Source organism: Pteropus alecto, unplaced genomic scaffold (assembly GCF_000325575.1).
Source record: "Pteropus alecto unplaced genomic scaffold, ASM32557v1 scaffold25, whole genome shotgun sequence".
NCBI lineage: Eukaryota > Metazoa > Chordata > Mammalia > Chiroptera > Pteropodidae > Pteropus > Pteropus alecto.
Window position 1 is genome coordinate 24150072 of NW_006441955.1, and position 25542 is coordinate 24175613.

General features: G+C 40.8%; 1 protein-coding gene across 3 annotated transcripts in view; it reads left to right on the top strand.

The window, feature by feature from the left end:
- AK5 (adenylate kinase 5) overlaps positions 1-25542 on the top strand; it is a 195392-nt gene that overhangs the window by 167203 nt on the left and 2647 nt on the right. For 2 of the 3 annotated variants that reach the window (XM_015595113.2, XM_006919339.3), the window contains exons 12-13: positions 1246-1362; positions 10998-11186. In XM_015595113.2, the coding sequence (XP_015450599.1) occupies positions 1246-1362; positions 10998-11186 (306 nt within the window). Of the gene's footprint in view, positions 1-1245; positions 1363-10997; positions 11187-12973; positions 13039-25542 lie in introns of all 3 variants that reach the window. The other variant, XM_025052102.1, reaches the window with a different exon arrangement.

Consider the following 25542-nt stretch of genomic DNA (forward strand, 5'->3'; position numbering starts at 1 on the left):
GATTTCTTGAAAGTGTTTATCAAATTGTGTTAGTCCCTTCCCCAGAACCTTGCAGTGGCTCCCCACCACATTTAAAATGAAATCCAGAGTCCTTCCCTGGGCTCTGGCCTCCAGCTACCTCTCCAACGCTATTCCCCATCATGCTATTCCCCATCACTCGCCTTGCTCACTCCCACCCAGCCACTGGCCTCCTCATTGTTCCTCCCACAGGCCAGGTTGTTCCTGCCTCAGGGCCTTGGTACTTGCTATTTCCTCAACCTGAGTGATCTTCCTTCTTATATGCATATAGTTTGCTCCTTTACTTCATCCAGATCTCTACTTTAATGTCACAGTTTATCGAAAAATCCTCCCTGACCACTCTGTCTAAAACAGAACCTCCGGTATTCTGTATCTCTTTGCCCTGCTTTAATTTTGTTCCTAGCAGTTCTCTCTAGCTGACTCTTTGTTATGTATTTATTTGTTCATCAATTATCTGTCTTACTCGCTAGAATATAAACTTCATGAGGAGTTAATTAACAATTATCTAGGGATCGTTTCTAACCGTGCTTGTGATAGCTGCATTCTCCAAGTCCCTGACAAAATGCAGGAGATGCCAGGGAGCCAGGGATCAGGGAATTTGCCCCATTTTGGCAGCTGGTTGCATTGTTCCTACATCCATTCCCAAACTCCCATGTATCTCTTCTCCCTTATTTTCCATAAGCACAGGTTAAATCAAAATTTTTAACAGAGAAAGTGATATTGCTAGAAAATGCTACTTCATATCTACTTGAAAGTCTTCTCAAGTCAGTGGATGTCAAATTTTATAAAATATTTGCTGGAAAAAATCAATAATAAATATATTTTATATATTGTTTTAATCTAGTTTTAAACTGCCATTATGCATAATTCATGGAGTACTACCACATGGAATATGGCCACTATACTTAATCTAATCTAAGATGCCATTATTTTAAGATACCCCAGTAAAATATAACTAATAAAAATATACCAGTAGGAAAAAAACACTAACAATTAAACTATGCCCCAGCACTGGTTGTAAGATACCTCCCTATTTCGTAGACATTAAAATGTAAGTCGGGGAGGAAGAATGAGCCTTAGAATTGATGAAATACAGTATATATCATCCACTTTTATTCTTATCTGAACCTTTCTCCCTCCTGTAATGGGATGACTTGGAGACCTGAGGTAAGTCCAGCGTTGTTCTGTGGAAGAGCTCGTGTCTTGACCACTTTCCTTCTGCTGCAGGACATCATTCTGGAGCTCCTGAAGGAGGCCATGGTGGCCAGCCTTGGCCACACCAAGGGCTTCCTGATTGACAGCTATCCTCAGGAAGTGAAGCAAGGGGAAGAGTTCGGACGTAGGGTGAGTCTTCTTATGGGGATCATCCCAGAAGAAAAATAGGGGATGTCATTGAGATCAGAGGATAAATTCAAAGTCTGTCCCTTTCCCAATTAACATGAATCAAAACTTTCAGTTATAAATGGCAGAAATTAAACAAAAACTGGCAAAAAAAAATAAAAAGGAAGGAAGGAAGGAAGGAGGGAGGGAAGGCAGGAAGGAAGGAAGGAAGGAAGGAAGGAAGGAAGAGGAAGGAAGGAAGGAAGGAGGGAAGGAAGGAAGGAAGGAAGGAAGGAAAAGGGAGGAGAGCTTGTTATGGTGGATTTATCAGCTTAAGCAACTAAACCATCCAGGAGTGGTTCACAGTTGACTAAATCCATATATTCAAATTTCATTGATGAATCATCTGTCTTTTTCTCTCTCTTGGATTTTCTTTTCCCTTGTGTTGGCTTCATCTTACTCCTGTTGTAGGCTTATATTTCACCATCTAAGTGACCTCACAGAAAAATGTTTCTGTTTTCCAATGGGTCCAGCAAAAGACCCAGAGTTGTGTTTCATTATTCTGGATTATTAGGCCATGGGCCCATCAGTGAACCAATCACTGTGGCCAAGGGAAAGATAGAAGAGCATATGATGGCATATCCATGAATATACTAATCCAGCCTGGAGGACCAGGGCAGGATGGCAAGGGAGCAGGGTGAATGGGCACCACACCTGAACCACACAGACTGAGAAAGGGAAGGGAAATTACTCAAGGGAAAATAGGAATGCCCTTAGAAGTCAGGGGGGTGATGCTGGACAGGCAGAATCAAATATATGCATCACTCCAACCTCCCACCATCCTAACCGCCCCAAGTCCCACCCTCTTCACTAGGAAGGGTCACTCACAAGGAAGCAGCAGAAAGTAAAAACCCTCATAGCTGTCATTTACTGAACCTACTCTGGGCTGGGTCCTGTACTACACACTTTACTTACATTACCTCTAATTTTACAAAGTCTAAACAAAAGGGAAACAGTTGTCTCCATTTGTTAAACAAAGATTCCAGAGCCTACAAGAATTAATATTTATAAAGGTATCCCTTTAGACTGGCTTCAGAACATTTTCATGAATGTTATTTCATTTAATATTATTTTTAATAACCTTTTTAAATGTATAGAAGGGGTATTTTCATTAAAGGTGATGAATTAAGCCCAGAGAGGTTACCTGACTTGCCCATAGTCACACAGCTGGTAAGTGACAACTTACTAGTAAGTGACAACTACTGATAGGACTAAGATTTAGGAGCCCATCTCCATCCATCTCCAACACTGCAATGTTGACTAAGGAGAATTGAACTTGTGTGTTTCCTGGGTGTTAGTCTGACCTTCTTCTGAGCCTCTTGTTTTATTTAACTCCTTAGATGATATCTAAATACTTAAAAGATAGTTGCTCACCTTCCTCCATGTTTCCTGCTTGGAACCAGAGTCCAAGAAAATATTCCCTGGCTTAGTTGGCATGGGTGGGCCCTGACCCAGCCAGGATTGTCCCTCAGCTCTGGAGCCTACGTCCGGTGGGCGGGCAGAGAGAAAGGGATTTGTGCAGCAGAGCCAGTGACCATGGTGGTTCTAGGCATTTCCTGATGGGAGACGCTCACGTATCAGAATTCTAACAAGCTTTTTCCCACAAAACAAACCACTTTGTAAGAGCTCAGACTTCAATATAAATCAACTACTTTTTTACAAAGTGGAATTAGGAGGATTGTTCTACTTTTTTAAAAAATCATGGTAAAATATACATAATATAAAATGAGTTAATATGGTAATCTAACCAATTTTAAGTGTATAGTTCAGTAGTGTTAGATGTATTCACATTGTTGTCCAGCCAATCTCCAGAACTCTATTCACCTTGCAAACCAAAACTCTCCATATGGGTCTGAGACTTATCAGGGTGATTACTTGGTATGATATATAAATGTCTAATCACTAGATTGTACACCTAAAACTATTGTATGTCAACTGTAATTGAAAAAATACATCTTAAAAATCATTAATGAAATAAAAAGACTCAATTTCTACAGCCATTAAACAACTCTCTATTTTCCCCTTCCCTCAGCCCTTGATAGCCACCGTTCTACTTTCTGTCTGTATGACTCTGACTACTCAAAGTACCTGAAAGAAGTGGACTCATACAGTATTTGTTGTTCTGTGACTGGCTTATTTCACTTAGCATGATGTCCTCAAGATTCATTCATGTTATAGCATGTTTTATAAATTCCTTCCTTTACAAGGATGAATAATATTTTGTTTATCCATGCATCCATCAAAAGCTATAGTGGGTTGCTTCTACTTTTTGGCTATTGTAAATAATGCTACTATGAATGTAGATATACAAATATCTCTTCAAGACCTAGTTTTTCCAAAACCATTTGTTGAAAAGACTGTTTTCCCCCCATTGAATGAGGTCTTGGCACTGTAGTCAAAAATCATTTGACCATATATGAAAGAGTTTGTTTCTGGGCTCTCTATTCTATTTTACTGACCTAGTTGTCTGTCTTTATTTTAGTACTACATTGTTTTAATTACTATAGCTTTGCAATAAGTTTTTGAATCAGGAAATATGAGATCTCCAACTTTGTTCTTTTTCAAGATTGTTTTGTCTATTTAGGGTTTCTTGAGATTCCATGTGAATTTTAGGATGGATATATCTATTTCTGAAAAAAAAAATGCCATTGAGACTTTGATAAGAATTGTATTAAATCTGTAGGTTGCTTTGGGTAGTATTTACATCTTAACAATATTAAGATGGGATATTAAGATGTATCCCATGGATCGTTTTACATTTTTGTTTACTCTTCCAGCCTGTGTCCAGGCTGTGGATGAGACTCCTAGAGATATACTATAAGTGAGGAAGACGGGCATTTTTCCTGTGCCATCTCAGAATCAGGCATGTGCAAGACTAGGGAGTTCAGGGGAGACAGAGAGAAGAGGAAGGTGTGTGCTCTAGCCCTGGAGGCTCTCCCTGCCTAGTGGAGACTGTCAGTTTCGTAAATACTTCATTAAAATACAATGAGAGATGTGCTCTAACTGCTGAAGGGTCAATAGTGTTTCTCGGAGGTTCAGGCTTCAAGGTGGCAGCACCTGACCAGGTGATTTCACATTTACCTGCCTGTAAACTTAAGGTCTGAGAGCCCTGGGAGGGCCTCCAGGAGAGTTAAGACAGGTCATGCACTTGCTCAGAAGTGCTGGAGAAAAAATATTTTCAAAGGTCTTATTTTTAAATTGCTCTCAGAAGTAGTAGAATATCCTTTTGAAAACCGAAATGGCCAAGTGTAATCAATAAAATGTATAGAAAGATAAGCATCTCTTTTTCTGTCAGCTACTATGTGCAGACAACAAAATTATAATACTTATTCTCCTTTTGGGACTTTTTAAACTGGGCAAACCCCTGAACTTAGGCCTATGGGGTTCCAAACCGTTTTGAGCAGTGACAGCGCTCTTGGCATTCACATAGAACCTCCTATGTGACATCTTTAAAGCACTTCACTCAACATGGTCTAGAGTCAGAAAAGCTGGATTTTCACCTCTACTATGTCATCTGGGCAAGTCACTCAACTTCAGATTCCTCCTCTGTAAAATGGAGATAATAATATACCTGCCAAACCCTATTTAGAGGGTCTTGTGAGCATCAAATGATATAACGTACATAAATGAGTTTCTAAGCTATGAAAGACTATAAACTATTCTCCAGTTCAGGGTCACATATTTTTTATTCATACCTCATACATACCTATAAACCCCTGCTCCTTTGCTTATAACCCAGTTAGGTTAAATTAAGGCTTTTGATAGCTGTTCTTGGCCTTTGGGTGTATAGGAATTCAAATCATCCATATGATCTTCCCTAAAGTAAAGTAAAACTTCCTCTTCCACTGTGGACCCTGGTGAGACAGGTGTTAGAGTGGGGCAGAGAAGAAACCTAACTAGAATGTAGGAGTTAGAAGGAGACATTGTGTGGTGACTAGATAGTTTCAATCAATGCTAAAATTCATGATGCCATTTCAAAAAATATACAGGTGTGCATTGCATTACTGAACTGATGGATTTCAAGTGAGATGTCTACCAAAACAGTCTTTTACATACTTCTGGAAGGAGTTTGCAAAAATCAAGCATCATATTTATTTGTCCCTAGATAGAGTAACTTTAGAATATGCTACTATCAGTTAGACTTGTGTGCAGGAGAGAACATCCAACTCCAAAAACAAGCACTTGCTTTTTTAACTTGACCAGAAGAATAAAGATGCTGTGAACACAGAATGAGCCATTATTGATTCATTTATGCCCTGCAGGAACCGCAGTATTTTCACAGCCCCCTCCAAATTACAGGCACGTAATTAATTTGAAATGTGGCAAAGACAAATACGGACAACTTATTTCCTCCAGAGATTCAGAGCAGTCAACCTAGTTGAGGGCATAGTGAGAGTTTCTTGTACACTCATCAGGCCCACAACTATGTTTGAAGCCCATTCTGCCTGTGAATGATTTTAACCTACCTACGGACATCTTATTAGCCTTTCTGTAGCACAGAGACTGATGTGCCTAATTCACAGGACCATCTGTTGCCGGAAAAAAATCCAGTTCAGTTAGCTAGGCTGACACTTTTGCATACCTATAGCTGAGTTCTCTGAGATGCGAGGTCCTTTGAGGATTTGCTTGCCACTGTACATGACATCGCTAAAAAACAAATGCAAACTACCGCTGTGTCCACAGTTTAGGAATAAGTCTGTGTGTAATTTCTCCATTACTTTGCTATCTTCTAGTCCCAGTGCTGACTTCCACCCCCACCCCCACCCCCCATTGAATTGATCTGTGCCTTTTGTATCCAATATGGTATATTAGGGCAGGGCAGGGTGTCAACAGGTGTGTGTGTGTGTGTGTGCGTGTGCACACCCACGTGTGCAGGTTTGTTTGTGTCTGTGAGAGAAACAGGGACAGAAGGAACAAGAAGGAGGAGCTGGAGTTTCTAACCACCATTCCCATTTCCCACCCCAGTTGAGAAACCCTGGTTTCGGTGACTTTGGTGTTCACAGGCCTGTATTCAGAGCCTGGCTTTATAACTCACTGGCAAGTCATTTAACTTTGTGAAGCTTAATTTCCTCTTCTGTAAAATGTAGACTGAAAAAAGCTACCTCAGTGCTTATTGGGAAGATTGGATGGAACCCTCGAAAAGTGCCTTACACATTTATAAACCTGCACATCATACTCAATAAACCATTAAAGTTTTTTCAAAATTATATGTATTTTTGTGATTATAGAACTAACAATTGTATAGCTATGAGGCAAAACAGAAAAGTATAAAACAAAGAATAACCACCCAGAGGTAATACCTATTAACATTTTGATGTATGTTCTTTGATGGGTAGTCTTTAGTCTACCCATTTTCATATAGTTAATTTCATACAGAATACCTAACTAACAGAATTATAGCAGTTATTTTTTGAGCACTTAAAATGTGCTGGGAACTAAACTAGATACTTTACATATGTCATTTTATTAATCTTTACAAACCCATTCTGTAGGTATTATTATTCCCAATTTATAGATTCTTACCATCTTGAGTTGGGGTGTGCACTTAGCCTGGCTCCCTAATGGGAAATTGAAACGCTTTCCGCTATTAACCAAACGTTTTATTCAACAACAGTCAAACTAAATACATACTAACGGAAGTAGAATGAACGCACTTGCTCTTAGCTTTTCCCTCCCTGGAACTTCTTAGCTTAAATGCTGCCTTTAGCCTGAATATGGAGATAATTTTCCTGGGTGTATGGGTGATGACATTACTGTCCCTCTGCCTGACTGCTCTTAACCGTCTCATAGAGTCAGTGATTCTGTTCATAAATGTATTCTAACCTTCAGAATGAGCTCTTACCAAGGAAAAATAAAGTTACGCCTCTGGCCAAGGGACATTCTACTCGGTGTGTTCTGGTTGTTTGGGATCGTGAGGAGCCTTGGGAACCACTTTGAGACTTTCCACTTGTGATTTTCCACTCTCTTCGTCTGACTTGTAGAACTTTGAGCTGGGTAATGGTGATGTGAGGCAGAAATTATGGTAGCAATGGAGCAGCATTATTATCATTAGGATTATGTGTTCAGGAATGCTGGAATAACCCAGATACCCCTCCTCTAGTGAGGTCCCCCAAGGGGATATACCTCCAGGTGAGAGCAAATGAGAAATCGGCATGCTGCTTTATTGTCAGCCAGTGGTCCTTATCCCCCAGTGCAGAGACTAGTATGTATGCTGGAGCATATGACTTAGGCTAAAAGTGTGGGTGGGGCTCTGATTCTTTCTAAACCCAAACTGACCATCAGAGATTGTTACATTTCAAAGAAAGGAATATACTGCCAGGCACACATTAAATAATGTTAGCTCATATTTATGTCATGCTTGAAATGGGCCAGACACTTTACCTGTATTAACTTATTTAGCCCTCATTATCGTTCTTTTGAGGTAGAAACTATTATTATCCTCATTCTAAAATTAGGAAATGGAGGCACCCAGAGAGAACAAGATGATTGTTATTCTCAACAAGAGAGAGTTTCTGGGTGGCCTGATCCTGTCCAGTGGTAAACATGGCCTAACCAGTGTTCTCACTTCATCAGAAGAAAACAAAAGCGAGGGTCAGAGGAGAGCTGGGTAAACTTCCCCTCCTGCTCCATCTGCTGAAATTACCAAGGCAAAGCTATAAGCACAAGTCACTGAACCTGATATACTCATTCTGGTGGCTGCTCTCAGCCAAGATGAGTGCTGATCACAACTAGATTCCAAGAGGCTGCAAGAGCTTCCAAAAAATAAAATAAAATGGCCTCCGACGCCACCCACTTCCTTTCCCACCATCCTGCCCTCCTCTCCTGGCTCCATTTGGCCCACCAGCCACCTGGCCTGAGCCCCATTCTGAAGGCTCTGGCCCTCCATTAGGGTGAAGTCCCCAGGCTTTGGAGTTAACATACAGCTGGCTCAGGACTGTCTGTCACTGAACCAGCCCTCAGCGACCTTAGGCAAGTTGGTCTCCATTTCCCTGTCCTTAAAGTAGAGATAATACCTCCCAGGAGGGGTGCTGAAAGGGTTAAAGGGATGGCTGTATCTAAAGCCCTTAGCTGCTGAAATGTTGCTTAGAGTATCTCAACAACAATGGCACTCGTGCTCTAACAGAGGTCCCCTGAATACCCAAAGGCTATAAAGAACCTAGTGCTTATGTGGCAGAACCCCAGGGATGCCTACAGGGTGATATTGGGAGCAGGGAGTTGTCCTCAAGTCTCTGTGATTCTTTCAGACAAGGGCAGAGCTCTCTGCTCTCTCAATTATGTGATACTACAGGCTAACCACAGTCCAGTGATATATATCGAAATGCTTTCATTTGAACATTTCAAAAACTTTTAGGTATTAAAAAAGTCAGTGGGACAGGCCACTTCCAAATGGAATGAATGTTCAATAGCTTTTTATGTAGGAAGTGATTCCAGGAGAGATAGGTTAGTTCATTCAAACCCCATAATATCAGCATGAGGAAACAGCTCGGTAGAGCAGCTTCTCAAGCAGTTGTTTCGTGAAGAATCACCTGGAGATCTTTTTAAAATGCAGAGTGATTCCCTCGGTTCCTGGATCGTGCCTGAGACCGCATTTCTAACAAGGTCCCAGATGATGCCCAGGCTGCTGGTCCAAGGACCACAATTTGAGAATCAGTGTGGAAGATAAATCTACCTCTACTTCCTCCTCTTATTCCTCAGTCCAGAGGCTCATTCCTGCCAGCTCCTGCTTAGATACACATTATCTCTGTTGGTACCTGAATGAGTCCCTGAATTATCTTTTCTATCCCTGAATGGCCTGAAAACCCCCACAATTAGAAAAATCTCATAGTCTTCTCAAGCAGCCCCAACCAGAAACTGCTCCAGGGATCCAAACTCCATTAACTGAACTCAAGGCTGCCTCTCGAGCTCGCCCTCTGCTGGTAGACAAGGGTCATTTTCTTCTAAACCTTCATCTAGCCTTTCTTGCTGCTCACTCAGTTTTTGTTTTCCAATTTATACAGCAGAAGAGTTGCATGACATATTCCAGAGATTTATTTCACTCTTCTAGGTCTTGGAGAATTTTTCCACGCTATTCCTTAAAGTGCATCCCTCAGAGGGGATAGATAAATATTTGATCCACACTTTCTAGCAACTTACCATTGTGCATGTCACCTAAAAGCCCCTCCCTACACCCCGACTTTGTTCCCATCCATCCCAGGAACTTACTGCAGTGGAGTGGCAAGCCTTCGTGTATTATTCACAACCTGATTATTGCAAGATCAAGAGGGAACAATAGTTTCTTTCCAAAGTTGGGGTTGGTAGTGGAGGCAACATAAACACCAAGACATCAGGAGCAAAAGAACATTTAAGAGAAGGATGGAGAGATAGGGGAGATTCGTGCTGCCAATCATATTATCGTCATTCATTCATTAAAACATTTTCTAATCACCTACCTACTATATGCAAGACTTATTGAGTGCCATATGCCAAACAACATGCTTACACTACCTTACTTAGTTTTATTTAATCCATATAGCAATTCTGTGATCATCTTCACTGTACAAATGAGAAAATTGAGGTGCAGAGAAGTTGAGTGACACTTTCCATTAATGACAATGTAAAGTATCTTAAAATAACTATTTATTTTCTCTAATAGCATTCTGGGGTTTGATAGGCTTGGCTGGCTGGTTGTCATTTGAGTTCCTTTACACGGTTGACTGTATACAGTCAGATAGTGGCTAAGGCTGAGTGCACAGGTCTGGAGCCAGGGCTGGGATGTCTAGAACAGCCAAGGGCTGAATGAGCATCTCTGTCCACATGGCTGCCTCTTTCCACATGGGTAGCTTGAACTGCCTCACAGCTTAGCAGTCAGAATGGTTGAACATCTTAGATGGCTAAAAAAAAAATTTCTTAATTATCTTACTTCTAAAAGCATATTGCATCATTTCCACTGTATTCTGTTGGTCAAAACAGTTACACGTTAGCTTGGATTCAAGGAGGTGGAGGTATGGGCTATATGTCTCAATGGGGGTAGAGCTTAAAGTACATCGAGTCAAGGAACTGATGAAAACCATCTTGGAGACAAGTCACCACACTGGGATTTGACCCTAAGGAGCCTGACTCCAGCTTTTGTGCGTTCATTACGTGACATTAACTCCCACATAATACAGACACAGTCACACTACACTACTGGTGGCTAGTATAAGCTATAATGGTGGTACAGAGGAGGAAGTGATTAGCTCTGCCTCAGTAGGTCAAGGAAGGCTTCCACGAGGAAACACCACACACACACACACACACACACACACACACACACACACACACACACAGCCTTCCCCTTAGTGTAGAGAACAGATTGTGACTACATTGGGTGGCATTCTGTATAATCCCTGAGTTACATGAGGTAACAAAAGCTGAGGACAAGAGACAGCTCTGAGGCAGCATGTGAAAAACTGATCTAGAAATGAGGAGCCATGAAGCCCAGTCCCAACTCTGTCGTAGTGTAGTTCTGGGACCTTGAAAGGAACCGGAAAGCCAAGAAAGGAAAGAACTAGGGGTCCCAGGCCTTTCCGGAACCTTGCAGAGTGGAATTTCTAACCGTGTTGTGCTACCCCGCTTCCTAGATTGGAAACCCTCACCTGGTGATCTGTATGGACTGCTCGGCAGACACCATGACCAATCGCCTTCTCCAGAGGAGCCAGAGCAGCCCGTGCACAGACAACACCACCACCATCGCCAAGCGCCTTGAAACCTTCTACCGAGCATCCATCCCCGTGATTGCCTACTATGAGACGAAAACACAGATACGTAAGGTAAATCATTTCCCTTCCCCCTTCCAAATGAGCCAGTTAACCATTTTTTATAAGAAATGAGAAAAAAACTAGAACATTTTTAGTTAAGGGATCTGGGAATTAGAGGTGCATGTAGCTGCACAATTTGGGCCAAAGTATGGATCCCTTACCCTCTTCACTTTTGTATCAGTCAAAATTAAATATTTGTCATCATATGGACCATGAAATCTTATCATACAGTTTTTACAGGTGCCGTTATAATTACTGAAAACAACTCCTTTTTCCAAAAAGAGAAAGAGGGGAAGGGAGGGAGGAAGGCATGGCTGAGGCATAAGTTCTGCCTTCTAGACCTCAGTTGAATGAGATTATCTGAAAGGTCTCTTCTAGATCCAAGATTCAATGACTTTGAATTTCTAGATTTTTACACAATTCATAATTGGCAGTTGGCTCCTTTGCCTCAATTTCTTGCGAAAACTAATGTTCTTTTAAAAAGTACTGTATGGTGTCAAGAAAGCAGGTAATTAGCTAAAACAATGAAGATACTGTGGGGAAACGTGTAGTATCAATTTCATGATCACAAATGATAATCCGTGCTGAGTCACTATTAATTTCATGAATTTGGGAGAACTACCTGACCTCCATTCATTCACTCATTTAATAAACATGTATCAAGCACCTCCTATGGATCATTCGTTGCCATAGTGATTTGGATGCAGATGATAAGATGCAGTTCTTGCCTGCTAGAGCTTAGGGTTTTAGCAGGGAAGATAGACAAACCTGTGATCACAATATGGGGTCAAAGCGAGCACAGAGTGATTTCTGAGGATCCTTTAACCCAGACTAAAGGGAAAGGAAAGGCATTGAGGAAGGTCAACTAAGTTGATCCTTGAGGTGGAGGTGAGGGGATACTGTGAGGGGAGCAGGGTATGCCACATGGAAGGAGCCCCAAGTGAAAAAGGTCAGGACGGACAAGGAACTCAGCTTGGCTGTGAGAAAAAGTGCCAAGGAAGAGAGGGACAAGAGGTGGGGCTGGAGAGGCAAGCAAGAGACAGGTCACGATGGACCTTATGTAGGAGCAAGAAACTGTCCTGTGCATGATGGGAACCACCGAAGTGGGGAGACATGATCAGGATTTTAATTTAGAACCCTGTAACCTTATAGAGAACAGATCCCAAGCAGGCACGGCTAGGAGAACACTGAGAGGCTGGGTCAGTATTCCAAGAACAAAGTCCTGAGGCCCCAAAGCAGAATAGCTCTGAGACTGAACATCTACTTTCTGCTCTTCACAGTAAGTTAACAGGAGACATCAAACCATAAGTAACAAACTTGTCTCTGAGGCAGCTATATTAATAATTCCTTGGGGGAAAACAACAGGTAATGAATTCTTACCTTCTAAACCTGTTCATGGTCCACTTCCTAAAATCTAAGAACTTAGCCCTGGGTATAGGAGCCTGAAAAGTATCCCTTGATTTAATGCAGGGATGTCAAATATGTGGCACGAGAGCCAAACCGCCCAGCTTACATATCCATGGTAGACATTGTTAATCCATCGTCGCACTCTTTCTTGCAGTACCCGGATGTGGCCTCAATATATTTGTTAGCATAGCACTCCAGGCAGCTATTACCAATTAATAGAACTTGATATGCAAGATGAAACCTATTTGCTGTGCTTCTTGTAACCTCTGGTTGCCACATAAAGACTTAGTTGTTTAAAAACAAGCAAAAAGGGCATTATATAACAGCAGGGGCTTAAGAATTCAGGGTTACCAAGGCCTTTCTAAGATTAGTGATTTCCACCCTTTGTGCAGCCTGGAACACATACAGAAATTATCCAGACAGAAGAGAATTTCTTCTACTTCCAAGATTTGTAGAGGTGAGAAAGTCCCTAAGTAATTCAGAGTTTAACGACTTTTGGAGTCAGAAAATCCCTTTCTTCTCTGTCTTGTATTATTCCAATCTAAATTCTACACACACAAATGATTGGCACATGGATACAGGGCTAGCAGAGTTTTCAGATAAATCTGAGTTCTGGAATCCTCCTTAGAAATATCTGAGTTACTTGGCAAGGAAGTTCCATTTGGCTCATCTCTTCAGCTTCCCCTGCACTTTGGAGATGCTGGCAGCTGGGTCTGTGGTGAGGTAACATTTATGATCCACTCCACAAGTATTTAAAACCACTCCAGCCTTGACTACAGAGCAGTGTAGGCTCCAGCCCTCAAGACTCCCAGAGAGCTTTTCAGAGAGGCTGCTTTATCCCACAGCCTCTGCCCAGGGCTGTCCTCTACCAACTAGCTGCAGAAATGAATGAGCTTCCTCCCCACATGGCATAGAGACCAGTAGGGGAGAGTGCTGGGCCCAGGGAAGTGAGAATTGTTTACAGGTGTCCCATGGGGGTTGCCAGCAACTGAGGCTACGGAAGGGGGACTGGAGGAAAAGCAGGGGAGAGAGACAAGCTTGTTTTTCATTGAAGAAAGGGAAAGCCTCTGTCCCTTCTCTCTCTGGCCTCTGGGCTCCTGCCTGATCTTGCAACAGCTTTACCTCTCCCTGGATTCCAAGTGACAATTTGTGTCTTGTTCCTGTAATGTTCTTTGGATTGTTAGCACCTTCTTCCTGTCTCATTGGTTTATGCAACCCAAAGCAGGGCTGTTCGCCATCCACATGGGCTCCCGAATCATTTAAGGCAGGGGTCCCCAACTCCCCGGCCACAAACCGGCACCAGTCTGTGGCCTGTGAGGAACCGGGCTGCACAGCAGGAGGTGAGTGGCCCACGAGCCAGAGAAGCTTCATCTGTATTTGCAGATACACCTCAGTGGTAGCATCACCACTTCAGCTCCACCTCGGATCATCAGGCATTAGGTTCCCATAAGAGCACCGGTTCCTGGGGCCAAAAAATTTGAGGACAGCTGACTTAAGGAGTTTTCTTAAAACTAGTTCACAAACTGTGGTAACACAGTTCAAGAAGCAAGCGAGACAAATTAGTAGCTTACCTAGGAATTAGAGCCACACCATGTTCAACCCAGAAAGAGACCACCCTCCACAAGCACTTCCTTCAGGCTTCAGTGTTGCCCAGTAATGCTTATGGTGAATTCATCAGCTGACACCCCTGCCTAATGGCAGTCAGCCCTTTGGCCCACAGCTAGCTGAAAAAAGTGCAGTAAAATTTCAAACAAAGGTAATAAAAAAGCAAAGCAGAATTCATACAGCCACTGCCTTAGTCTTTATGTTCTTATTCTGCCATCATCATACAATAAAGTTAGAACTTCTTGTAACTTAAACCAAGGGTTAGAGACATGTGATAAAAATGGATCTTCTGAGTTTCCAGCTGTTTCCCCACCCTTCCCTGCTCTCATAAAGGCAGCTTTGCTCTGCATCTGAGAAAGAGTTAGAACAGAACTTTTTTCCATTCCACTCCCTCTCTCGCTGCCTCAGTGCAGACATCAGTAACCAGCTGTGGCCCTTCTTTCCTACCCAATCTGGACGCTGTCTCAGTGTCACTGTTGAAACTTACTCAACATAGCAGCACCATAATCACACCTAATTCACTAGTGTGAACCCATAAGAGGAAGCTTTTTTTCACCTGAGAGAGAATTTATTATTGAAAAAATAATTGAAATGTAGCAAGTCAGAGTGAAAAGCACAATAACTGTCCAAAGAATCCCTGGTGCCCAGGGAAAATACTGGCCTGGGTATCAGAAAGCCTGAGGCACAGCGGTGTGAATGAGCTTTGTGAACTTGGGTAGGTCATTTCACTGCTTAACCTCTCAGCTCTTCATCCTAAAATACAGTGGACGGATGGAACACGATCTCCTGGAATCCTCTAGGTCTATCACTCTCTGATTCTTGGAGGAAAAAAAATACATATTATTTTCCAGTCAATATAGAAAACTAGATAGTCCCTCAGAGGCAATCATTCTGGAGTTCTTTCCTCCAAATCTTTTTTGCTATGAATTTCCGAAACATGACTGTGACCATAGGTGTATTACTTAGGACTCCTTGGTTGTAGGTAACAGGCATCAACTCCAACCAGCCTTAGCTGAAACATAAAACTTAATGATAAGGTTATGCAGCCCAAGGCTGAAACGCAGCAGGCCCAGGAAGGCCGTGAGATAAGGCTCCTTCCTCTCTGCTTCTCACATGTGTCTTCTCCTCTCTCTCAGCCAGATTTCTCTCTTCCTCTGGCCCTGAAGCCAGAATATGGCCACCCTGCAACCTCTGTGTTCACATGTTACCACAACAGTTCCAAATTCCAGAGAGAAATTTTATGATTGGTCTTGCTTTGCTCAGGGTCTTCTCTCTGGTTCTTTAGGCTATGACCAGACAGATGGTCGTGTGGGGCTTTTTCATTTGTTCTATGGATATTTACTACACGTCAGATAGTATTCTTGGTCCTGGGGACACAGCAGTAAATAAGACAAAGTCACTAAAAAGAGAAAATCAGTAGATATGAAAATAAAAAAAAATTTTCTGATAGATTAAGCTCTATGTATAAAACAAAATAGAGTCAGTTGTCGAGGGTAGGTATTTTAGATGGGTGTTTAGAAAGTCTCAGAGGAGGGAGCATTAGAATTAAGACTTGACTGATATTAACAAAGTCACCTAGGACTCCTCTCGGAATTGGCTGGGGAACAAGGAATTCTCAGAAGAGAAAAGCTTGTTGTGAACTCAGGAGAAACCCCAGAAGTAGCTACCTTAAGTGGCATATACAGAATTGCATAAATTGATATTTAAAACCTCTCTTTAATCTAGAAAATTTAAGAGTCCAAAGATAAAAATTATTTGGAACTCTTTCACTTAAAGATAACTGCAAATGAACATTTTGATATATTTTCTTTTATTTATTTTTTCTGTTTTTCATATACATTCTGATAATGGTATCATCAGCCCAGAAACACCCCAGAGCATAGATGAAGAGTGCCTGATAACACAGGATATCTGTCCCTGCGTTATTTATTAATCTTAATCATTAAAAGAATAAAAAGAGAGACCAGTGACTCATTAAACATGTGTTTTATAGATGCAGAAAATGGCAACTCTGCTTTTGTAAAGAAGAAAATGTTTTTGTTTAACGGTTCTTCTGCTGCAGTGTCCCAGCTTCATAAATAGTTTAGCCATTTTTTAGTAAGTCCCAAAATACAACACTACCCATTATTGTTCTGGGTAGTCGTCTAACCGGGCAGGAGACTTCCTCAGAAGTGAGGGATGAAGAAAGAAAAACGCAGTTCCTGGTGCTGCCATGACAGGGTGAAAAGCAGGACATTCCACAAGGTCAGTTTCTCCCCTTGGAGGCAAAATCTAGCCGATAACTCTTGATTGACCAGATTCCTAAATCGGGAGTCTAACACGAGTATAGGAAACCCCAAAATTTCTTCCATACCTTGAGTTCTCTGTACTTGAAATCTTAATTTTGATTCTTCTTTCAGTTGGCTAAAGTAACTCTGACTAATTTTAATTCAATTTCTCTGTGAATATCCGAGAATGTTGTTATAAGTGGCTTTATACACAAATGACAGTTTCACTGGATATAAAATTTAGGTCATAATATTTTTTGACATAAAATCAATAAACATTGCTCCACTGTTTACAGGTATTTAGTGTTAGTGTTGTGGAGAAAAGGCAGAGACAAATTTGCAAGTAAATTTTTTCAAATGATATCTTTAAAGAAAAATTTTTTTATTCGATCCCAGATTTCAGCACCAAAAAATATATATTTTTTAAAAATTATTCCATGTATCTTAAATTTGTATCCAGATGTAAGTCTGCTTCCATGGGTTTTTCACTGGCATAGACACATCGTTTTTAACCCAAGAAAGTTTTCTGTTATTATTCTTTGATTGTATTTTTATGTACCGCTGTTCCTTGTTTTTCCTCAGAATTCCTCAAAAACACAAAAAGTTCTTAGACCCCCCCCCCACATTCTTCCTTCATACCACCTCTGTCCAACAGAAGTATAAGGTGAGCCACATATGTCATTTAAAATTTTCTAGTAGCCACATTTTAAGAAATAAAAAGAAACGAGTAACGCTAATTTTATGAAGTCTGAAATCTGGTGTGTATTTTACAGTGAAAGAACATCTCAATTCAGAGTAGCCACGTTTCAAGTGCTCAACAGTGACATGTGACAGTGACTTTTGTATTGGAGAGCACAGTTATATATCTATAACCCATTCTATTATTTTCATTTTTTTGCTATCTACTTTCTAGGAAAAATCCCAAATTTGACTTTCTCATTACCAATTCAATTTTTCACACTCTCCTTCCTACTCTCTAGCTACTAACATTGATTTTAATTCTCATGAATATTTTTTATTTACCTTAGCATCCTGCAGATTCACAGGATGTGCAGAGTATCATTAATCTCATTTCTGTTCCCTTGAGTACTGATGGCACTCACAACTGCTCACTCACAGATCTTCCATTGGAAGGCACACTGAGGCACACAGCTCCTCCTCCCCTAATGTGGAATTGCAGGGCTGAGGCTTGCTAAGCAAGGACCCCTACCATTCTTCCATTTGCTTTCTCCCAGGACTCTTTCTGCTTGCCCTTCTTACACCAGGATCGGTAGTTTGGGATGCGTCCCCCCTCTCCTCAGTTGTTCTTTTGGTAATTAAATATAGAAAAAGGTGTCCTGGTGGGGCATAGGGAAAACAGCTCGTGTCTGAAAGTCATGGCCATGTAGCAGAAGGATGCTTGCTTTTCTGCCATTTTCTAAGTCAGGAGCAGATAATGGAATCTAGTTCCATTAGCAATAGGTAACAATATGATTTTTCAGACTTTTTGTGACTATTTCTCTTTTCCTCTGTCTCCATGGGTATTTTTAGTGAGAATTTGGGCGAGGCTATATTAAGGGATACTAGCCAGATCACCATGCCCCAGAAGGTAAGGGAGGTGCGTGTGTGTGGTAGTGGTGGGGGCGGATTTCGCTTGAGATTCTGTGAAGCTCAAATAGGCTAAATAGAGGAAAGCATCAGCAAATGATTCAGTGGTCCTCGCTGTGTTAAAATAGTCGTGTTCATGTTGGTGCCTGGGATTAGATTTATTTTAAAGGATGTTTTTTCAAATTACTAAAGTAATAAATGCTCACTATAATAAATGAAGAGTAAAGGTATCTATATATTTTTTAACAAACCAAGAATGCTCCTTCCAACCTTACTCTCCTCAAATAACCAGTGTAAGCAATCTGTGTGTCTTTCTATCCCCTCCCCTCCCCCTCCCCGTACCCCTCTCCCTCTCCTCTCTGTCACCTGGACCTATCTGCCCTGTATAAGCACACACGCACCCCGCTATGGTAGAGAGTTCTTTGAAACATCTGAAAGTCAGTACATATCACAATAATGTTTTCTTTTTAATAGTTATGTAGTATTTCATTATTTTGGATATTCTGTAGTTTATTGAACCAGTTAGTTCCCAGTAGGGCTGTATTTGTCTACTAGTAATAACTCTGCAGTAAGTACACACCCTTACTTAAGCCTTTGTTTCTAGTGGAAATGCTGCTGAGCTACTTTAAGCAGAGGCTTTTTTTTTAACCCATTCATTTCCACTTCCCTTTCTCTCCACGTGGCCTGAGATGAGTTCTTTGAATATAGAACAGCTTTGGGATTTCCTAGTTCCTGGATGTTTGGCCCCTCTTATCACGCCCCTCCTCAGCCAAGTTTACCTCTCAGTTCTGAGTCTTAAGTCTCTCCAGATCCAACCCGGACCAGCTTGGGGCTGAGCACCACTAACACCCTGGATCTGGAGACAGCCCTTCCTCCACACTGCCTAAAAAGGAAGGTACATGAGGGAGAAAGGGACTTCCAGGAGCCCTAAGGTTCTGTCCTCTCACTTGACAAACGAGCCATAAATCTTCCATCTGTCTCTGAGAGACTTACGGAATCCATTTTTATTACTTCGCTTGAAATAGTCTTCTCTCCACCTCCTTCCTTCCTGATCGTCAGGCCTTCTCTAGATTCCTGCAAAGAGCTTTTGATTTGGTGCAATATTCTTTGCATCCCTGTGGTCCCGTTGAAATGAGTTGTGTGCCGGGCTTGTTTGTATCCTCCCAGAACAGCAGGCAGAAGAGAACTCCAGACTTTTGGACACTTCCTTGCACATTCTTGATTTTCTTCCTCTGTGGTTTTTTTTTTTTTTAATCACATGGCAGGCTTTGTCCTGGCCCATCTCAGGGAATCCCCTTCACTGGGTGTCACTTTAACTCAGCACCTCTCCACAAGCCACTGCCTTGGATTCTACCAACAGAGAACTGGTGCTGTTCCACCTAAGGTCCTTGGCATATTCAGATATTTATGGGGCGTCTTTAATGTCCAAGTCATTTAATCTGCATAATGCTGATGATTCAAAGAGGAAAAGAGACCCATGAAACTCTGCACTCACAGGAAGGTGGTAGATAGTGTAACAGTATTCACAGAATGTTTCAGGTCTTTTGGAGTACAGAGCTAGGGCCTGGAAAGGTAAGTAGAGGTTTCAGAGAGAAGAGGACATTTGAGCTGGGTCCTAAGGGATGAGTACAAGTTTATGACAGACGGAGAGGGGACAAAGGCACTGACACATAAAGAGCCCAATAATGTTAGCACAAGGTGTAATGCCAAACAGATGAATTAAAGTAGTGGCAGACCAGACTAAAAAGCAAGGTTGAGGCAAGTCTATGAAGGGCCTTGAATTCATTTATTCGTTCATTCATTCATTCCTCCTATATTCAGTAAATTTTCCAGACCAATATTGTCCAATATGGGCCACATATGTAATTTAAAATTTTTTAGTAGTCACATTAACAACAACAAAGTATTAAGAAACAAATGAAATTAATTTAATAATACACTTATTTAACCTAACATATTCTAAGTATTATTTCAACATGTAATCGTAAAAAAAATTGAGATGTTTTTACATTCTTTTTAAAATATGTCTTCGATTCTTAAGTATATCTCAATTAATATGCTAAATTTTCATCAGAAATTCTAGAATTGTATTTGTATGTCATAGAATTTATGGTTGAAAAGGCAGATTTCACATACCCAAGTTGTTTCAACATATATTTGAATTTTCTAGTAACTGAGTTAAATACCAGTTTTAAAAGTTAGACTAATTTTAATTATATAATATTAAAAATTCTGTTTCCTCAGTTGTACTAGCCACCTTTCAAGTGTTCAGAAGCCACCTGTGGCTGCTGTATTTCTAGGCTACCCTAGGAAATTTTCACTAAATACTGCAGGTAATGGAAGGAACCATTTTAAACAGGAAATCGACTGATCAGATATGTTTTAGGGAGGTCAATTTGAGAAAGGATAGATTTTTCATGTCTGCGAAAAGATCTGTTAGTCAGATTTAAATTTCAGACAGAACTGGGAGGAAGAGGAGAAAGAAGGAAAGATAGGACCACGTAACAGTTTAAAGGGACAAATTCACTTTGAGGAAATGCTTGTATACTTTGGAAAGCCCAGTGTGCAGAGAAGCCATAAATGTGCAGATTATCATCCATCCTCCAGTTGATCCTAAAGCTTGCCCTTAAAGCTCTCTGGAGTAAAGGTATGTATAGTCCTTATTTCTACAGGCCTTGAGAATGAGGAGAAATATGTGGCCTGACCGAATACGTGAAACGATGACTCCCTAGGAGCAGTCTTTACATAACCCTAACTTTTGAAAAATGCAACTAATGATTGTCCCCAGATGGTGCACAGGTGCTGCCCATTAAGAGCTTTGCCTTGGCTGAGCCACCGCAGCTTTCCTCTAGCAGTGAGGGATCCCTGCAGCGTGAGGCTCCGTCTGGTTTAACGGAGGACAAGATTAGAAGAGGAAGAAGGTGGCACACACAATAATCATAAAGCACTCTGGGACAGCTTGGGTTTGTCCCAGAAGCCCCATGGTGCCAATATATGAAAAACAAAACTAAAACTCAAGCAATGTTTTGAACAATGAGGGAAAATTCAGGAAAAATAGGTCTGGGCAGCCAACTGTTTTATGGTTTCAAGTTCACAGAACTACAGAGGAAGAGTAGATAAAATGTGCAATTCCCAAAGTGGTGGGACTACTTTCCTAATTTAGCAATCTGTTCCACTGACTGATGGCAAATATTATCACTGCCTGCTCTCCTTTGAGAAGTCAGGTGAAAACTCAAAAATTTAATCATATTTCCTGGTCATTAGCTTTTAGCTTTTTATTAAAAAAATATTTTTTGTATACTGATCAGGACATTACTTACTGCACAATTTTTTTATCCAGTTTCAGACCAAAAAGGGTAACTTCTTAAAGTCAGAAGCAAATCCGCTTACCTAGCTTTTAATTAAATAATTAAAACCTCATACATTCTGACCTTGCTGATTCAGACCTGGAGATCTTTTAGGAAAAAGACATCGTGAAGCTTATTTTTCCTAACCATGGGAAAAGACAGTTGCTGCAAAATAATATTATAAACATTGATTATAGAGCAAAAACTTACTATATGTTGGAGGACACTTTATTTTCAAGTTTGCACAATTGCTGAGGAAGACCCCTTCACACAAAACAATCAATATGCTAATTACACAGCATTCTTATCTGTTCACTAAGGGTGTTAAACACTAACACCTTGTTAGCTGGTGTAAATTAGCTAAATTTGCAAGCAATGCGAATAGTTCCTGTAGCTTAGAAAGTACTTAGTAAACTGTTTTTTTCCATTTCCTTTGAGCTACACAGTTACATATAAAAATATAAAAGCCACTTACTGTTCTAAAATATTCTCCATGTGAGAATAGATGAGCGGGGAGAATTCACTTTGAGGAAATGTCCAGGTAACCTGTGAAGAACTGAGGGAGAAATTGGAGAGAAGACAGAAGGCTTTGGCCCCACCCAGTTCAGCTAGGCTCTCTTTTGTTTCATAAAAATCCAATCTGCACCTTTCCCAGCACATATACACCACTACTACCACAGATACACACACACACACATGTACACACATATAGATACATATACATATATACACACACACACATTATATATACATATTTTTTAAGTTGCCTCACTGCCTGTAAATTTTTATTCTCAGAACTTTGATTCTTGGGCCTAACAAGGGTTGGCAGATAGCCTCACAGATCTCCCACTCACTCAAATCAAAGGCCGCTTTTGTCATCTAGAAAGCCAGATTATTGGATTTTGTCTTACAATCTCCTCACGCCCTTGGGCTCCACAGAGGCATACACCACAGTGACCCTGGCTGAGTGGCAACGAGAAGCTTTCTTTTAATTAATTAAATAAATCCCCGTATTTAAGCTACAAAACAAAGTGAAGAGTTTGGTTTTAGATGGAAATAGAAGCGGGAAAGGGTCCAGCTAAAGCCTTTCACCTCCCAGCTGTGAGAAAACCAAGTTTCACCCTTCAGGCGCTTATGCTCAGGTGCTTATGCTCATTAGCCCTTGTTTCTGAAACCTACTAAATTGCTCGGTTTTTATAGGAGAGAATCCCATATCCTTCCATAAAGTCCAGATTGTGGGTCAGAAAATGGGCTCCAGGAAGTGCATTTCTGCCCCACAACAGCTCGATTCTGTGAAATGTGGAAATAAGGATACATTCTTTCATTTGACTTTTATTTGCCTACCTGTCTAGAGCCAGACACTGAAGGTGCAGTGCTGATTGTGACCTTGTCCCCGCAGTCTCCCACCTAGCTGGGCAGCTAGATATGGGATAATGGTGGGTTATATCTGGCCAAGAAGTGAAAAGTTGAACATCACAGTGAATTACAAGTTGTTTTTGTTCAAAGAGCCATTAGTTCATTGTGATGATAAAAGGGAGAAAGTAATACAATGGACTGAAAGGTTGTAATGAACAAATGTGTTTTCATCGGCATCTAAAAGAAATTCTGGATAATGGTCAAACCAAATTATGTGAATCCAGCACTGGATTACATTCAACAACCAAGTTATCGATTACAAACAATTAAGAAAAATAGAGAGGACATAATCGCTGTTCTTTTTAAATGTTTTTATATGAATAATTTATCAGTGTTAATAGAGACATGATAGGAGATAAAAATGGGAAATACAGACATGGGTTTCTTTTGGAAGGAAGAAAAGCATGTAACGTTGAGGAGTGTTGGCTAGAGAAGAATAGGTTGGAGGAGGGACCTATTTCAGGGCCAGTTAGGAAAGGGCTTGTTAAGTGAGTTAAATGCAAGGAACTGGTAAGAGTTCAGCAAGACAACGTGGACAACAGATAAAGAGGAAGACTGCAAAATATCAACCACCTTATGAAAACTAGAGAGGTCCCAGGACACAGCTGGGGTTTGTTCAAATGAAGCAGAGGGTATAATCCAGTTGAAAGTCCCACTTCAGGCAGCCCTCCATTAGGTAATTATAATGAGAATACTTACATGCAAATGAAATAGAAAGTAACTTGGAGTCAATCTCTAGTCCAATTAGCTTCCTTTTCTGGGGAAGATCTGGAGTGGACTTTGGGAAATGTTTGTGCCAAGAACAAAGCATTGGATACTAGGACAGAGAACTTACTTTACCATAAAAGAGCCAGTTGTACTGGTGACGACTGAGGCCCCAAGAGGATGAGTGGCTAGTTCAAGTCCTGAAGCTCACTGGGGACAGTACCAGGTATCATCACTCCTAATACAGTGCTCTTTGCCTTATATGTCAGTTTTGCAATTCTTTTCAATTATTAAACATTTTAATGTACCTGTTTGATTATATCAACCCATTTCTTAAAAACTCTTATGTGACTCCTCAGTAATCTCATGTAAGAGTATACAAACGTCTTTATAGTCAACCTCTGCTTACCATTCCAACTCCACCCCTCGCTACTCCCACCAAATTCAACCATCCAGCCATTTTGAACTGTTGGATATAGTATAATATAGTCCACAGACGCAGACTTTGGAATCAGAGATATGGATTTAAACCAGGTCTCTGCTACTTACTTAGCTGTGTGACCTTAGGAAATTTAATTCATCTTCCATAGCCTTGGTTTCATCATCTGTGAAATGGGGATAACATCTGTCTCCTAAGACCATTGTTAGAATTACCCAATTGTCTAAAAGGGAGGGAGGGAGTGAGAGTAGGAGCTAGAAAGGGAGGGTGTCCAGTATGGAGTGAGGGAGTGAGGAGGGAGGGAAGAAGGAATGTAGCTAGCAAGAAAAGGAAGCAATGAAGTTAGGGTGGTAATAACTTGTTTAAAAAGATTTAAAAAAAAAAAAAAGTAAAAAGCACTATATGCTCATTAGTAGTGGTAAAGTTTATTATTTTAAATGACAATTACTTTCCTCAGAAGCTTCCGTGACAATGATTGTGTAAGGTATTCCTTTATCAATAGCTCCTGCCTTACCTCATAATAGTGTAAATTCCTGCTAATTGTTTGTCTCTGCCCTTGAGCTCTGAGATCCAGGAAGGCAGGACTGTTCAGTCTTATTCAACTTGGTATCTCCAGAACATAATACATTGCTCCACCTAGGAAATGTTTGTTGGTTGGAAGGAAAAGTAAGGTTGAGATACAGCCATAGGCAAGGTACTGAGGGATATAAACAGGACAGAGGCAAAGTCCCTGCCCCTCCAATAGAGACTAGAAGCCAGGGAGACAAACAAGTTGAAGATGGCAATCTTTGATTCTCCTATAATGATCCAGTATCTCGCATTGAGTTGGGGGTGGTGTGGAGGGTAGGGAAAACAATGTTTTCATTTTTTCCTTTTCTTAGATATACAATCACCACGTAAGAAATCTTGAAGAATCCCAGAAGCTCCCTCATGTCTCTCCTGCTCACATCTTCCTTCCTCTCCCCAAGTAGTAACCACTATCTTTTTATAATTACTTCCTTGTTTCTCTTTATGATTTTTACCATCTATGTATGGATCCCCAGCCAATATAACTTAACTTTCCTTATTTTTCAACTTTACATAAATTGAATCATGCAGTGTGCATATTCTTTTGACTTGCTTCTTTCTCTCAGTTTTGTGTATTTAATCCATGTTGTTGAATGTAGCTATACTGTTCTTTTCCATTACCACAGTATTCCCTTATATGACTGTGCTACAGTTGATCCACCTACTGCCAATGAACTTTTGTGATTTTTCCAGTTTGGGACTATTACAAACAGTGCTTTTATAAACATCGTATCTATTTTCTGGAATGTTTAAATGTGTTTTGTTTTGTCTGAGATTTCATTCTAGCTCTGGAATCAGTAAAGTCCCTAGTGTTGTGAAATCAAAACTCGTTTGCTCAAGAAAGCAGACCAGAGTTGAAAAAAATCGTTGTTTCTCAAAGTATGGTCCAAGATGACCCACATCAAAATCATCTAGAGAATTTGTTAAATACAAAGATCAGAAGGCCCACCAGCCCAAACATACCAAACGAGAGCTTCTGGAGATGAATCTTATGTAGATCACCAGGCCTCTACTTTCTGTGGATGTTA